General features: G+C 51.7%; 1 protein-coding gene across 7 annotated transcripts in view; it reads right to left on the minus strand.

Moving 5' to 3' along the window:
* Positions 1–14424, minus strand: part of DUS2 (dihydrouridine synthase 2) — a 38731-nt gene continuing 24307 nt past the window's right edge. For 5 of the 7 annotated variants that reach the window (XM_010596759.3, XM_010596757.3, XM_010596755.3 and 2 more), the window contains 9 exons: positions 12307–12381; positions 12061–12131; positions 10122–10208; positions 8376–8544; positions 6169–6290; positions 4775–4924; positions 3557–3644; positions 2345–2418; positions 1–2125 (listed from right to left, as the gene is read on the minus strand). In XM_010596759.3, the coding sequence (XP_010595061.1) occupies positions 1888–2125; positions 2345–2418; positions 3557–3644; positions 4775–4924; positions 6169–6290; positions 8376–8544; positions 10122–10208; positions 12061–12131; positions 12307–12381 (1074 nt within the window). In that variant the 3' untranslated portion in view covers positions 1–1887. The remainder of the gene's footprint in view (positions 2126–2344; positions 2419–3556; positions 3645–4774; positions 4925–6168; positions 6291–8375; positions 8545–10121; positions 10209–12060; positions 12132–12306; positions 12382–14424) is intronic. The other 2 variants (XM_010596758.3, XM_003417136.4) reach the window with 1 other exon arrangement.

The raw sequence follows: 14424 nt of genomic DNA on the forward strand, positions 1-14424 counted from the left end.
CCCCCACACCCCAGCCTCTATCTTAGCAGTAGACCTCTGTCGCTGCCTGTCTTTGCCCATAGCCCAGACATGAACTTGATCATGCCAGAGTAAGGGCTTCCTCAGGTACATGACCTTGGTGGGAAAAGAGGTCTGAAGCCAAGAGCTCAGCCCCACTAGGGAGGTAGATCTTGGGACTCAGTGCTGGGCCCCCACAGAGTCCCACCAAGGTTCTAACTGGCCCAGGGTACCTGGGGGTCCACCAGGGCCTCTGTCTGCCTTGTTTTAGTGGGACTATGAGGAAAAGCACAGGAAGCATTTTGACTGAGAGTTTTTAGTAAGCCAAATTAGAAATAAATGGTGCCTAAAGTTTGGTGGCTGGGGCTGGACTAAGCCTCAAGTGTCTTTTCCTGGTCTCTGCTCTCAGAGCACTGATCTAAGAAGTTAGGCAGCCTCAGCCTGCAGTGACCCCATTAGCCAAGCAGTACCCTATCACAGGTCAGCCTATTTATTTCCCAGCCAGCCTTACCCAGCCTCTGATCCCATTCTCAGAGAAGGTGCTTGGGCTCAAAGAGGACCAGAAGTGACTTGTCCAAGGTCAAACAGCAATGGGCCCTGGCAGGCAGGTGGTAGTGCTATCTCTTTATGGGCACACAGAAAAGCGAGTATGTGTAGCAGGGAGGGGCAGCACCAAGACTAGACAGAGGCCTCACCCGCCCAACCCTTGATTCAGAGGCCAGCAGGGCCAAGGACTACTGGCTGGCATGGGGCCTGAGCCCTCTACAGGGTTGCCAAGGGGCAATGAAGCTGCCCCAGGGGTGATGGCAGGAACAGGGAAGGGAAGGGGACGGGGGACAGCAGTGCTCCTCCTGTGCCCCAGGCCTAGACCCGGGGGGGGAATCCCCCCTTCCCTAGAGAGCCCAGAAAAGAGGAGAAGCAGCAGTGTGTTTACAGCCGAGGAACCGGAGCAGCGCAGGGTAGGGACCTTTGGTCAGAACGCCCCTCCCAGAAGTGGGGGAGGCCCCAGAAGATGTGGTAGCCGTTGTTTGCTTCTCACTGCCAGGAGGAAATTAAACAGAATCTGCCACTTCCTTCCGCCCCAAGCGGGATGGTGGGGGGGTGGGGGAGGGTAGTGTGGGCAGGCTATTCCAAGGGCCCCAAACTACTGTCATCAGTGGCCACCAGTGCCCCCTGCCCAGAGCAGGCACCTCATCAGGTCTGAGCTCCAGCCAGCTATCAAACTTGGAGAAGACTTTGGGGGTCAAGCCCAGCACCCCTCACTCCACTGGGCTGTATCCTTTCTGGGGCATCAGATACCCTAGTCTTTCCCCCAGATTCTGTATCACCTCTCATCAGGAAAATCAAGTGATGCCTAGTGCTCAGGTTTACCATCAGTAGAATGGGCTTCTTGGGCCTTCCTGGCTCAGCTCAAGTCCAGTAAGCCTGAAAGGTGATATACCACCCATACCACTAAGACCCATAAGGATGAGTAGGGGATATGCTTCAGGAAACACAGAGGGCGAGGGCAGGGAAGAGAATAATTATGCCAGGACACATGTCTGTGTGCTAAATTGCCCAAGGCTAAAGCAGCCAGCATTGGGTGGGGGTGGGGTGTCTTTATTGCATTGTACTGATATCAAGGGGAAGGTGCCACCTAAAAAGCTTCTGTTTTCAAAGAAAATACTGAGGTCACTGAGAACTTGGTCCTATCACTTAGACCCACCAAGGGAGATGGGATCCACTACTGCGCAATCCTTGGCCAGTGCCCCAGGAAGATGGCCCAGGCCAGGACCTCTAACTCTGCCAGGTGGGGCCAGCAAATTGCCCAATGGTATCTGTTCATGTTCCAGTGCCCACAGCCTTCTCAGGGCCAGGCCCGTGGAGGAGGTGACCAGGCAGGGACAGTGGTCACCGGCCTTCCCGCAGGCTCTCTTCACCACTTCCCAAGGCCACAAGGGGCTTTTTGCGCAGCTCCCCAGGCAGTCCCGGCTCTTGAGCTCTGGGGCTTCCAGGATCTTGGTCAGAGCACTCTCGCTTGCGCTTGTGTAGGGAAGGACTCTCCTCACCCAGCCGACCCTCGGGGAGGCCCCGGCTCCGCAGACAGACAATAGCCGCAGCCTGCTCCGCCAGTTTCTTGGACTTGTCCCTGGGCAGAGGGGGCATGGGGCAATAAAGCAGGCAGGCTGGTTGCACGACTAGAGGTTGGGAGACCTGTCTCTAAACACCCTTGGCAGAGATTCTGCCAAAGTGAGGAAGGTGTCATTACCCATGGCACTGCCCAGGCACCCCCTCCCCAAACCCTTCCAGGCCAATGCTGGGTTCAGGCCCCCACCCTAAGCCTCATACCACTGATGAGGGAACTTACCACAAGGTAGACTGGTACTTTTGCTCAGCAACAGTAACAACAGAGCAGAACAGACGATCTAGGGGGCGTTGAACCTGATGCAAAGAGAGCAAAGGAAATAGACGGCTACACAGAGGCAAGAGGACTGAGCCCTGGGGGCCCATGTGCCAGAGTCACGCTGCAGGCAGATTAAGGGAAGAACTTCCCACCTAAGTCAAAGGAAGAGCCCCCAAGCTACCTGTACCACATGATCTTCCTCAGAGAAGCGCCTGATGCATCTTCCAGGGAAAAAAGTCAGATACACAAATAGACACTGACATCACAGTGTGTCAGGAGTTCTGTCATGGACCCAAGCAGAGGGCCATCAGAGTCCTTAGCTGCATGTGACTATGGAGCCTCCCCTGCTGATATCCGGATGGGTCAGGTCCCTAAAGATGAGGAGTTCGCCAGATAACAAACAGGTCAGAGCGGACAAGGACAGGAGCAGAGAAGGCACACCTGGCAGAGGAACCAGGTGATTAGGCTGGAGCAGCAGGCTGAGAGGATGAGACTTGAGGCAGAAAGGCATGTGGATGGGGGTGGGTCTCGTGCTCCACGTTGAGGTGTTAGGGCTTGATCCTAAAGGTACTGGGGAGCTGACGAAGACTTGGGCAAGAGGTCATCTTTGTGTTTTGGAAAAAGTCACTCTCACAGAGAGGGACACAAGCCTGGAAGCCAGGAGACCAGTTCAGACAAGACAGAGCAGCCTGGACAAGGCATGGCCACAGGAACCAAATGAGATGAAGCAAGATGGCCTCAAGGTTTCCACCCCACGGGCCCCACATCTGAGGCACAATTTTATGTCCCACTGGCTGAGGCCTGATCCAAAGGCATGTCTATCTAACTTTTAGGTTTGAGCTTCCTTCCTAAACTGATAAGCCCTTTCTTGAAAAGTCTTCCCTGCCTCAGCAACATCACTGGCAAGGACTGGCCCAGGCAGCCCCTTACTTAGGTCCCTAGTTCAGTTTTCTGAAAGTGCCCTGAATTAGATAACAGGCCCACTGACAGAGGGGAGGGGGTACCAACAATTGGCCTGGCCACTAGCAATCTCTGCATGCCCACAAAGGGTAAGGCTAGACTCCAGCCAAGCAGTCTAGAGTTCAGGGTAGGAGCTGGGGGTATGCTTGGGTTGATGGTACGAGCTGTGGCTGTACTGTGGGGCTGGCTACAGGGCAACCACAGCCAGGAACTCACCGTCTCATACACAGGCTGTGCCAACTTCTCCCTCCGGCACCACTCCAGCAGGCACATCTTGGGGGTGATCTGGGATGGGTATGCTCTCCTGGGAAGGGAGGTTAAGGAGTCAAGGCCTACCCACCAACACCACTCCCTCCCTCAGCAGGGGCTCTATTCAGTTCCTGATGGAAGCTGCATGAACTGGAAGATCTGAGATATCAACCTGCTGCTTTAAGGCTTCGTCCCTATTCCCTGGGCTCCCATCTTTGCCCCACCAGCGGCTTAGGGCCTAGGTTCTACTGAAAAGTGGGCTTTGATATGTTTGGGAAGTTAGGGGTGGGAGTCAACCCCAAGTACTCTGGGGTCTGGCCTGAAAAACAGCCTTCAACAGCCAGGAAGGAAGGCCCAGTTTGCCTCTCAAGACAAGATCAGAAAGAAGTGTGTGGAAGTGAGGAACTTAGGTGGCCAGATAATGGCCTTGAGGATCTAGTTCACCCTATGTCTGCCAACCATCAGGATGATCCAACTGCTGCCTTGGACACGGCAGACTCTGGTTCCAGAGTCAGTCTGTGGCAGGGTGACAGGGTGAGAGGGGCCCTGCTCCAAATTCCCACCAGGAGCTCTCCCTGGCATATGACTGCTCAGTAGCTGTCTCAGGGACCTCCACACCCAAGCTGGCTCCTGGTCTGGGCCTGGGGACTGGAGAAAGTCTCAGATCCCAGACGGCAAAGGGAAGGGAAGAGGACGCCATTCAAAGGAAGGTCACAATCCCAAGCAACAATGAGCCTGAGGCTACTTATGCCTAAAGAGGGCACCACACGGCTGATGAGGGGCAGTGGGTGTGGGCAGGGGTTGCACAGCCAGATGAGGGCTGGGGTCCCACTCCTGTTGGGGAGCTCCATGTGGGCAACTAGTTCCTCAGGGCCTGGGAGAAAGCATAGCCTTTCAGGAACAGAAGGAGACAAGCCTGAGAGTTGTGAGAGGGCGTGGTTAGGAAAAAGGTAGGGTTCAGTCACCCTTGGGACAACATGTACAGCCCTGGGCTCCCTGGAAATGTTATCTTCCCCAAAATGCCTTCTTGGGGATGCTGAAAATTGAGAACAAGTGTCTAAACCAAGGAGACCTATAGTCCTGAGCTTGGCATTAACCATGTACAGCAGCCAGCTAGCTTGCTAGCCCAACCAGATCCCAAGGGCAGTGGCCATGGCTCAAACCGAGGCCAAGCTGGAGACATACCGGTCAAACTTGACAGCTATCTTAATGACACCAGAGGTATCTTCAGCGGGCTCACTTGCCTCCTCTGGGGTCCGGGCTAAGAGCTCATCCCGCCGGGCATGCAGCTCCCGAGTGGTCTCCTCATAGAAGGCACCAAGGCCAAAGGCCTCACTGTAGAAGGAGAAGCAGAGTATGGCCAACATTCTGGATTCTGCAGGAGCCCAGAGCTCCACGATTGAGAAACTTCTCCCCACACATACACCAAAGCACCAGTGGGGCCTGGACATCAGAAGGTCCCTCCTGCTGACATCTGGGATCAGCCTGGACTGTTAAGATGGAGGGTGAATGTGAGGGTTGGCAGGCTGGGCTAGGTGGAAAAGGTTCTAAAGGTCACCTCCTGGCCCTAGCCTCTCTCCTGAGGAGGGACACACAGGTGGGTGTTCCCAGCCAGCAGTTGACTGAGTTGACATAAGCTGATCAAGCACCTGGGGTATGCACAGCCTCAGCCCATGGAAGGAAGAAACAGGGGCCTGACCACTAGGTGGTTCCTCACTTCTCATCTTGGTCACAAGCAATACACAGGCCTAGACTAAACTGAGTGCCCTCCGAGGTACCATACAGTTATACTTTCTCTTGAGCTCACAAGACACCTGATCAAGCTGATAAAGCTATGTGCGGACAGAACCAACATCCCAAGCCTAGGGTGGACAGGCAAGTTCTGATGAGAGTTTTTGCTTCTAGGAAGCATCTTGAGGGCTGGAGGCCCTTCAAGATGGATCCCTTGGGGCAAGAGTGGTTCAGAAAGGCTTCTGTGGAGGAAGTAGGCTATAGACAGCCAACGTGAGGGGGAGAGAGCATTCCAGGCAGCAGACCCAGAGCAAGCACAGGTGTGGAGGTGGGGAAGCAGATGGGTAGAGAGGGAGCAGTAGGAGCAGAGACTAGGCCAGGTTGGGAAGGGCCTCAAATGTCAACCACCTGAGTTGGAGCTGTACCAGATCTAGACGGCCAATGGGTGGCCTCTCAGACTACAGTATGACAGGGTATGGGTGCAGGCGCAGACGCAGGCTAGGGGCTCCACTCTACAACCTAACTCTCCTGACCATTGGGTCTTGGTGGCTTTGCATTTGACAGGTCCATTTTAGGGAAAGCCCCTTCTTCCCCAGGAATTCCAAAGCCCAGCCCTCACAGTCTCCCATCCTACTAATGCCCTAGTTCCAAAAACTCGGCTGCTGAGAACAGTCCAGGCATGGAAAGTTCCAAACCTCCCCTTCTGTGAAACAAAGCTGTACCTTTCCCACTCCCCTACACCCACCTCCAGGGGTTGTGTCCCTGGCCCCCTGGTAGAATCACCTTAGGGATCAGGGACAAGCTGGGCAACATCTACAAGGAGATGGACAGCCTGTTAACCCTCTCACCAAATTTCCTGAGAAGACTGGGCAGCATGGAGCAACCTTCCCTGGGGCGACTCCAGCTGTTCTCGCAGCATCTGGCACAAGCAGTACTTGGTGTTGGTGTAGTGGTTGTCATACTGCACTGCCTGAGGGAAGAACTGACATGAGCACCTGCTGACCTGGAGGCTCTCAGGCCTGGGATATGCTCTGATGGACATCAGAAGTGGGCCTGCAGCCAAAGTAGTATGACTCTATAAGAGCCACCTCCTCCCCGCTTCTGCTGCTCCAGGGGGTAGTACAAACCTTGAAGGTCATACCTGAGCCCCACAGTCAGAAGCACACTCTACTGGAAGCCTGGCAGAGGTCTAGAAGTGGAGGGAGCCCCGTTCTGTCTCAGCCACCATAGACTACCACAGAGAACCTACTGCTGAGCATCTTCTGGGGTCGGGGGGGAAACAAGCCAAACTCTGGCTTAGCAGATCCAGCCCCAGGACAGGGATGAGATTTTCCTACTTCTTAACATCAAAGTGGGGACCTTCCCCTTCCACATCTTAAATAGCCCCTCTGCAATTTCCCACCAAGGGTAAAGCACAGGACCATTTACCAAGCATGTTTGTACATATCACTTGTCACTTAATTTATCTATACATAGTGAGGTGCAGCTGTTACCTGCCTCCACTGACTGAGAAATCAAGGCAAGATTACTGCCCCATGGAAGCCCGGGTGGATAGGGACAGGGCGCGAGAAAAGGGAAGCTAACACATCTCCCTGTGTCGCAGCAGTGGGTGAAGGTTGCCCAGCCTTCTAGGACTCCCCACCCTCACCCCCCACACTGTTCTACTCTCTCTACCTGGGCCTATGTCCTTCATGCCTTAGACAGGGCAGGGAATAAGTAACTCTCAGCTGGAGGCAAGCCCTTGATTCAGTTTGTTTGGGACAGAAGGCACCTGGCTGGACCAGAAGCAAGCAGCCCTGCCTATACTTGTAAGCCGCTCCCTTTCTCCATGACAACACACCCTCAGGAACTGCCAAGGGACAGGCTGAGCAGGAACGATAACATCAGCTTTCACCCAGTGAGCAAGCTCAGCACTACTGAACGTGTCTGCTCTGCCGTCAACTTGTCGGGCAGCCAAAAGAGCTGGACTGCTGACCTGGACCAGGGCAGGAGACTGCTCCCTTTGCCTCGGGCTGACCCAGGCCATTGGAAGGTCTGGCGGTCACCAACCTGCACAACAGGGCACTTGGAACCAAGGGGATGAGGCAGCTTGAGGGCTGCAGCATTGAGCAGAGGAGAATCCAGGACAGAAGCTGTCCGACACAGGCTGCTCTGGACACAGGCCTCGAGTTTCCAACCATGCCTGGATGACACAGCCATGGGCACACCCATCTACCATGGCAGCCACAACTGCCTATGCGCAGCCATGGGTTGGAGAAGGCTTAACCCTCTCATGCAGGTAAGACTGAAGAAGAGGGTGGAAATCTGCTCTGGGCCAGGGCCATAACCTCTATTCAGGTGCCACTCATGGCGGATTTGAGGACCACTCACAGCCTCTGCCTCTAGACACACAGGGTGGATCACAGAGTCCCACATAGTTCCAGGGTTGTGCCAAAGAGACAAGGCAGTTGACTTTGTCAAAAAATTCTTTTATAGGGAGATGCCCCTAGCACCACTTTCAAACTCCCAGTGAGGAGAAACTGATTCAGAAAAGGATATTCCCTAAGAAGAAGCTCATAGGCTAAAGCATTCTGGGAATGAGCAAGAGAAAAGTTTTAGGAGGGATTTTGACAGATGACCAGGTGAGAAATCACTAAGGAGATAATCTGTTCTCATCATCAATGTCGAGGCTAGCTGTGGCTGCTTCTGCACTAACCCAGTGGCATAGGCGTTTTCAGTGACAGAGACACCATTGTCAATGTGCGCATGCACATGTACGTGTAGTATGAGTGTGAGAGAGAAAAAGATACCACATGCTTGAGGCCCCATCAGCATCCTGGATCCAGAAGGTCTTTGCTATGACCTCAACACCTCTGGAAGCTTTAGAAGGAGGTGATGGTAGGGACATATGAACCAACATCCTCTCTTCATATTGCTGCTGGGGAGACCCCAATGCTACACTACAAGAACTAGAAAGAAAGGGAGAGAAACAACAAAGGCTGCTGGCAGCTGGGGCTCACATAGAATGCTTTCTGCAGCAATGAGGCGGACAGTGAATAAAAGTGCAGAGACGTACGTATCTGATGTACTTCTGCATGACCTCCTCCAAGGGCCGCAGACCCTCCTTGAGGAAGATAGATGGGTTCCACATGGCCGCTCGGGCCACCATCACTGAAGAGGCTGCCGTAGTTTGTCGAAAGTCCTCTATGTCTAAATAGCCTTGAATGTGGTCATGAGAGCCCCCACTGAAAATCAACAGAGATGTTAGGTATATCTCCATCATGGTACCAGTGTTTCCAGAAAATGACAACTCTCAGATCTGCCACTCATTAGCTATGCAGCTTTGGGCAAGTCCCCTCAGCTATCAAAGCTTTGGTAAAGTGGGGATTATAATACATGCCTCACTATGCAGTTAGGAACACTAAGTCAGATAATGTATGGAAAATGGCCTGGATCATGCCTGGCACTTAGTAGGTATTCCAGAAATTTTACTTTCCTTCCTCCTCATCCTGGCTACCAACCCAAAAACCAAACCCATTGCTGTCGAGTCGATTCCCACTCATACAGTAGAGGGTAATCGAAAAAGAGGACAACCCTCAATGAGATGGATTGACACATTGGCTGCAACAATGGGCTCAAACATAGCAACGATTGTGAGGATGGCACAGGACCATCTGTTGTTCTGTTGTACACAGGGTTGCTTTGAGTTGGAAGCAACTCAACGGCATCTAACAACAACACCTTCCTGGCTAAAGCTAGCCCGCATCTGAAGACACGGATCTATAGCTGGATATAAGGACCATAGGCAAACTTCCAGGCTGGGCAGCCACCTATATGCCCACCAAGGGCTGTGTCAAAACCCTGGAAAGGGGAACAGACACACTGATCAAAAGGAAGGAAGCCTAGTTTGGTTGCAAGTTCCCCTCCCTGCACCCTGCTGCCCCAAGGTCCCCTTGAAAACTGTTCTGTCCTTGTTCATTCTGTCAGGAGCCAGGCATCAGCCTCAGCCCAGAGACAGCCATGCAGGGGGGTCCTCAGGAGGCAGAGGATGCAGCAACAGGGCTCAGGGTTTTGAGTAGTCCTACCTTGTCCAAACCCCCTCTAAAACTCCTTGCCCTGGGGAAGGCCAGGCCAGGCTTGCACCTTGCCATTAGCACCTCCCTCCCACACTAATCAGGTGTGCCTTTTGTAAGAGCTTTGGAGCTTCCCTGTCCCATACTCCATCAGGCTCTGTGCTGTCCTAAGGTGCTGAGCAGAACTTCCATCTGCTCTCCATGGGCCAGCTCCCCAGTGGCAGCTGGAAGCTGTCTTACTACTAACCCTTTCAGATGGTCATTGGTCCTTCACACCTGTTAGTCTAGGTTCTGGGTCCTTAAGCCATGCAGAACTCTTGTCTGGGTTTCTAAGTGTAACCTGCCTTCTGCCCTCTGAACCACGGCTCTATGTGCTCTGGCTTGGGACTCCTCACGTGGCTCCCTACACCCAGCATACCTAACTCTGGGTGTGACATCCCCTTCCCCTCAGCCTGCTTTGGTGGCCACATTCTGTTCCTCCCTGTCCCTGAACACTACCTCCCCCAAGCTGTCCATGGCAATGCCCTGGGCCCCTGCCAACTGCTCACCGACACCTGTACCTACCAGAGGCCAATGGACCTGACTTACACAAGAGGCACTCTGTAGCCTCATTTCCAATCTCATTTTTCGTTCCACTTTTCTTTCCCTTAAGGTCACTTTTTATGCCATTTCATTTCTGTACACCTGTTGAAATCCCTTCTAAATGAGATGAGGCATAATAAGGTAAATGACGAAGAAGGGAGACTTACTTGGCTATGACAGGAATGGAGAGGGTTTCAGCAATGGCTTTGATGGCCTCACAGCTGACAGGGTGCTGAGGTCGCTGCTCCCGTTTCCTTAGAAATAAAGAAGAGAGACAGGGTTCAGGGCTGAGTGTCAAAGGCCATGTCCCAGCTCACACAGGGTCACTCTGGCCAAAGCCTACTGTCCTTCCTACTGAACTTCGGAAGGCCAGGTGGCCATCAAAGACAGGGGGTTTGGGCTGCAGGGCAAGGTTCTCCACCAGCTCCAGGGAAGAACTCTGCAGTGAGGGGAGGAGCAGCACAAGGCTGTGTGCAGAAGGTAAGGCCAGCTCTCAGAGGCCTGCAGGGACAGCATGGCTGCAGGGGGCCCATATGGGCGGCAGGGTCCCAAGGTCTCACCATATTGTCCTGGTTCTCCCCTTGACTCTGTCAGAGATGAGGGACAGTGCCAGCAGAATGCTATCCCTGTCCTGGTCCTGCCCTCCCCAGGAGACTGGGAACAGCTGCCACCACTCAGACTGGCCCCTCCCACACAGCTGCCTATCCTGGGGCCAAGTTGAGCAGCTGATCCAGGGCAGAGGCACCTGGCACAGGGTAGGCCCTGCGCCCAGGGCAGCCAGGACCAGCCACAGACCACGGCTGTCACGACAAGCCCCAAGGGAGGCAGGACCACAAATCCCAGGGCCCTGCCTTCCAAGGGCAGCTATAAGTTCTTCTATGTGAACCAGTGAGCCTTAGGGTTACTGCTCTCTCTGTCACACTCCCCATCCTGTTCCCCACAGCCCCAGTTGCCAGTTTTAGCCCATCCTCAACAGCTTTAATGGCCAGAAAGTCCTTACTTAGACTCACCCAAATCTCTCTTCCTAGTGTTGCCAACTGCTGGTGAAAGTAATAGCTTCATGAATTAAGATAATCCTGTGTAAGGCACTGTGCCAAGGCTTTCTATTCACAATCTCATAACATCTTCATGACAGCTCTATAAGGCAGAAATTATCTTAATTTCCAGATGAGTAATGTGGATCTCAGAGAGGTTAAATGATTTGCCCAAGGACACACAGCTAATAAGCAGCAGAGCTGGGATCCAGGGAGTCTGAATCCAAAGCCTGCTGTCTTGGGAGGGAGGAGCATCTGTGTGTGAGGCTCATTTCCCCCTCCTGGCTTTAATGGGAACAGCTATTCTTTTCCTGGTTTTATGTATTAGAGTTCTGGGTTCTGGCTGCAATAGACACAATTGGCAACCTGGGTTGGTCTTATAAGAACCCTGAACCCAAAAGGAACATCGCTCAGAGAAAAGAGGTCGCTCTAGCCAGAGCCTGTTGACTTGCAGTTCTGTACAAAAGGACATTCCAGACACAGGTAGTGAATGTGACTTGGAAACCGAGGGTAGTCTTCAGCCACACCTCAGCTCTCAGCAGAGAGCACATTAGCTACAGATATAAGGACTGTTAAAACAGTCATTGTGACAGCTGGTGGTCCAACAAGGGTAGACAAAAGGGGCAGTGCCTTTAAAGGAACATTAGTCTGCCCGGGGTCATTCGAGGAAGAAGCTATTGCTCAATGTCGTGGAAAGAAAACAAGATTCAGGGTCAGAGTTCTAGTTCCACTACTTCCTGGCAGTATGATACAATTAAGAGCAAATCACTCAATCTGCACCATTTATACAGCCTGAGAGTAGTGGCATTTCTCCTTCCTCTTGGTCTCTCTGTGTCTCTAAAGCTCAGCACAGTACCTACCACCCAGTAGATGCTCAATAATGAAGCAAAGACAAATGCAAACCCAGGGAGGATGATGGCCCTCAGGCTTCATACAGAATGTCAGAGAGCTAGGCAAAGGCAGGTTCAATACATGCAAAGGAAGTTTGTTCTTCACCTAGGCAAGAATCACTAAGATGGCTGAGGACCATCCTTTCCCAGGAAGTCAGTCACTAGAAAGGCAATCCACTCACCTTCCATGAACTGCGATGGCAGCAATGCCAGTCCTCTCAATCCGCTTCACAAGGCTCAGTGTGTCCTCCAGCTGAGGAAAAGGACCACCCAGGGTGGTTACTGAAGCCCCAGAAGGAGCAGCTGCCAGCTCCTAAAGTGGGCTCAGCTCCACCCCCTCCTCCATCCTACTTCAGCCTACTCTCAAGAATCACAGATACCCCCAAATCCAACATCACAGAGAGAATGCACCTTCAAATATAACACACCTTCCTTACCGATGGTAGAATGCGAATCTTGCAGGTCACAGGTCTGCATGTCCCTTTAACAAGAGTGCTGAGGATCTGCAGAGAGGAGAAAACAAGGGCACCTGCCTCATCTGGACCAACCAACCACAACTGCTCATACTAATTAACTCTGCTACAGACCTGTGTAGCCCAATGGCATGGAAAGTTTGTCTCCGTGTGTGTGTGTGTGTACATACGTGTGTGTATTGCACACATATACATGTAAACTCCATGAGGCAAGGAGTCTGCCTTTATTCTGTACTAGAGCCTGGCGCATAGTGGTACGGATATATTTGCTGAGTGAATGAATGAAAGCATATGTGTGGATCTGCATGTACCTTGTGTGGAACCTAGTTATCCTTTGTCAGGGTGAACATCAGAATCACCTGGAGAGCTTAAGAAATACAGAATCTTTAGTGTCACTCCACATTTCCTAAAGCAATCTCTAGGAGCAGGGCTTAGGAACGTGTGTTTTCAAAAGGTTCTGCCCACCACACTCCCTCAGATGATTCTGAGGCCTAGCCCTGGTTAGGAACACCTGGCTGATAGCTTCCTTCCTAGCTGAAGGAATGCTCTCTGAATGCTGTCCCATCATCTGCCAAGTGAGAGAGCAAGAAGGTCTTACAAGTTCTGGGCCCTGCCCTCATGTGCCCCTCCTTAGGGAATCAGATACACAGGAATAAAACTGGCAAAGGAAAAGACAACATATTCAACATATTAGAAAGTGCTTCTTTGCATACTAATTGCAAAAGAACCTCAAAGAAAGATCTAGAAGTTATACGGGAAATTGTCAGAGGTACCATGACCAGACCATGTGGGAATCAGAGATCAAAGAGGTGTAGATGGGGGTAATAGGGATGGCATGTCTGAACAGTGGCATTTTCTTTTTAACTTCCATTTTTTTTTTATTGTGCTTTAAGTGAAAATTTACAGCTCAAGTTAGTTCTCATACAAAAATTTACACACACATTGTTATGTGACCCCAGTTGCTCTCTCTATAATGTGACAGCACACTTCTTTCCACCCCAGATTTCCTGTGTCCATTCAACCAGCTCCTGTCCCTTTGTGTCTTCTCATCCCACCTCTGGACAGGAGCTTCCTAGTTAGTCTCCTATATCTACTTGAACTAAGAAGCACACACTTTACAAGTATTATTTAAGTCTTATAGTCCAGTCTAATCTTTGTCTGAAGGGAAGCAGTGCAATTTTTATTTTCTTCCTCACCGGAATTCTTTCAGGCCAGGCAAGCTGAAGGGAAGGTGATCCCAAGAGCCCTCTTCTAAGAACTGGGTCCCTGATGAGCAGAAAAGTGGGGATACCCAGGTAGCGTCTTGGCAGGTGGGGACAGCAGGAGCCAGTGGAGGTGGCCTTTTTCTCAAGGACAGGCTAAGGCTGGGCAGAACCACTCAGGCCACTTCAAAGACACCCACTTGGGCTGACAGGCAAGTGGACAGGTCATGGGCAAGACAGGGCCTGCTGGTCCAGGCACAACCAAGTGGGGCTAGCAGGGAGAAGCAGTCCCCATAAGCTGCTCCAGCAGGTAACCTGAGTCTGAGGTCCTACGGTCACCTACCCTTTAAAGTGGACTGCCAGGTTTATCGAGACACACAGTAAAAAAAAATCTCACTCTAGTCCTAGCCCTCAGGCTGAAAACACCATCTCTGGAAGGTTCCCCTGCAAAAGTGCAGACTTAGAATCCGCTGGTATTTGGTGATTTAAACAACACCAGTTGGTCTGATCTAATTCTCCATTTTGCAGAACTTTCTTCTGGTATATTTTATCCAAGTAGCTCTAAGCACTTTCTTCAGTATTTCTCTTCATTTCATGTGCATTTTCAGGATCAGGAAGGAAATTAGGTAACCAAAAGCTCCAACTACTTGCAGAGGGTCACACTGAGGGAAAATGACAACTCAAGTCCAATTATTTTTATTTCTCTGTGCTTTATTTTTATTACCCTTGATCAAATGGTGATAATAAATAAATGCCTCCCCATCTACCCCAAGAAGTTTCTGGAACAAACAATTACTAGAATATACTCTGAAAAAGGAAAATACCCTACAAATGATAAGTGTACATTATAGGTACTTTATAGGAACATTTT

This window comes from Loxodonta africana, chromosome 21 (genome assembly GCF_030014295.1).
Source record: "Loxodonta africana isolate mLoxAfr1 chromosome 21, mLoxAfr1.hap2, whole genome shotgun sequence".
NCBI classification, from domain to species: domain Eukaryota; kingdom Metazoa; phylum Chordata; class Mammalia; order Proboscidea; family Elephantidae; genus Loxodonta; species Loxodonta africana.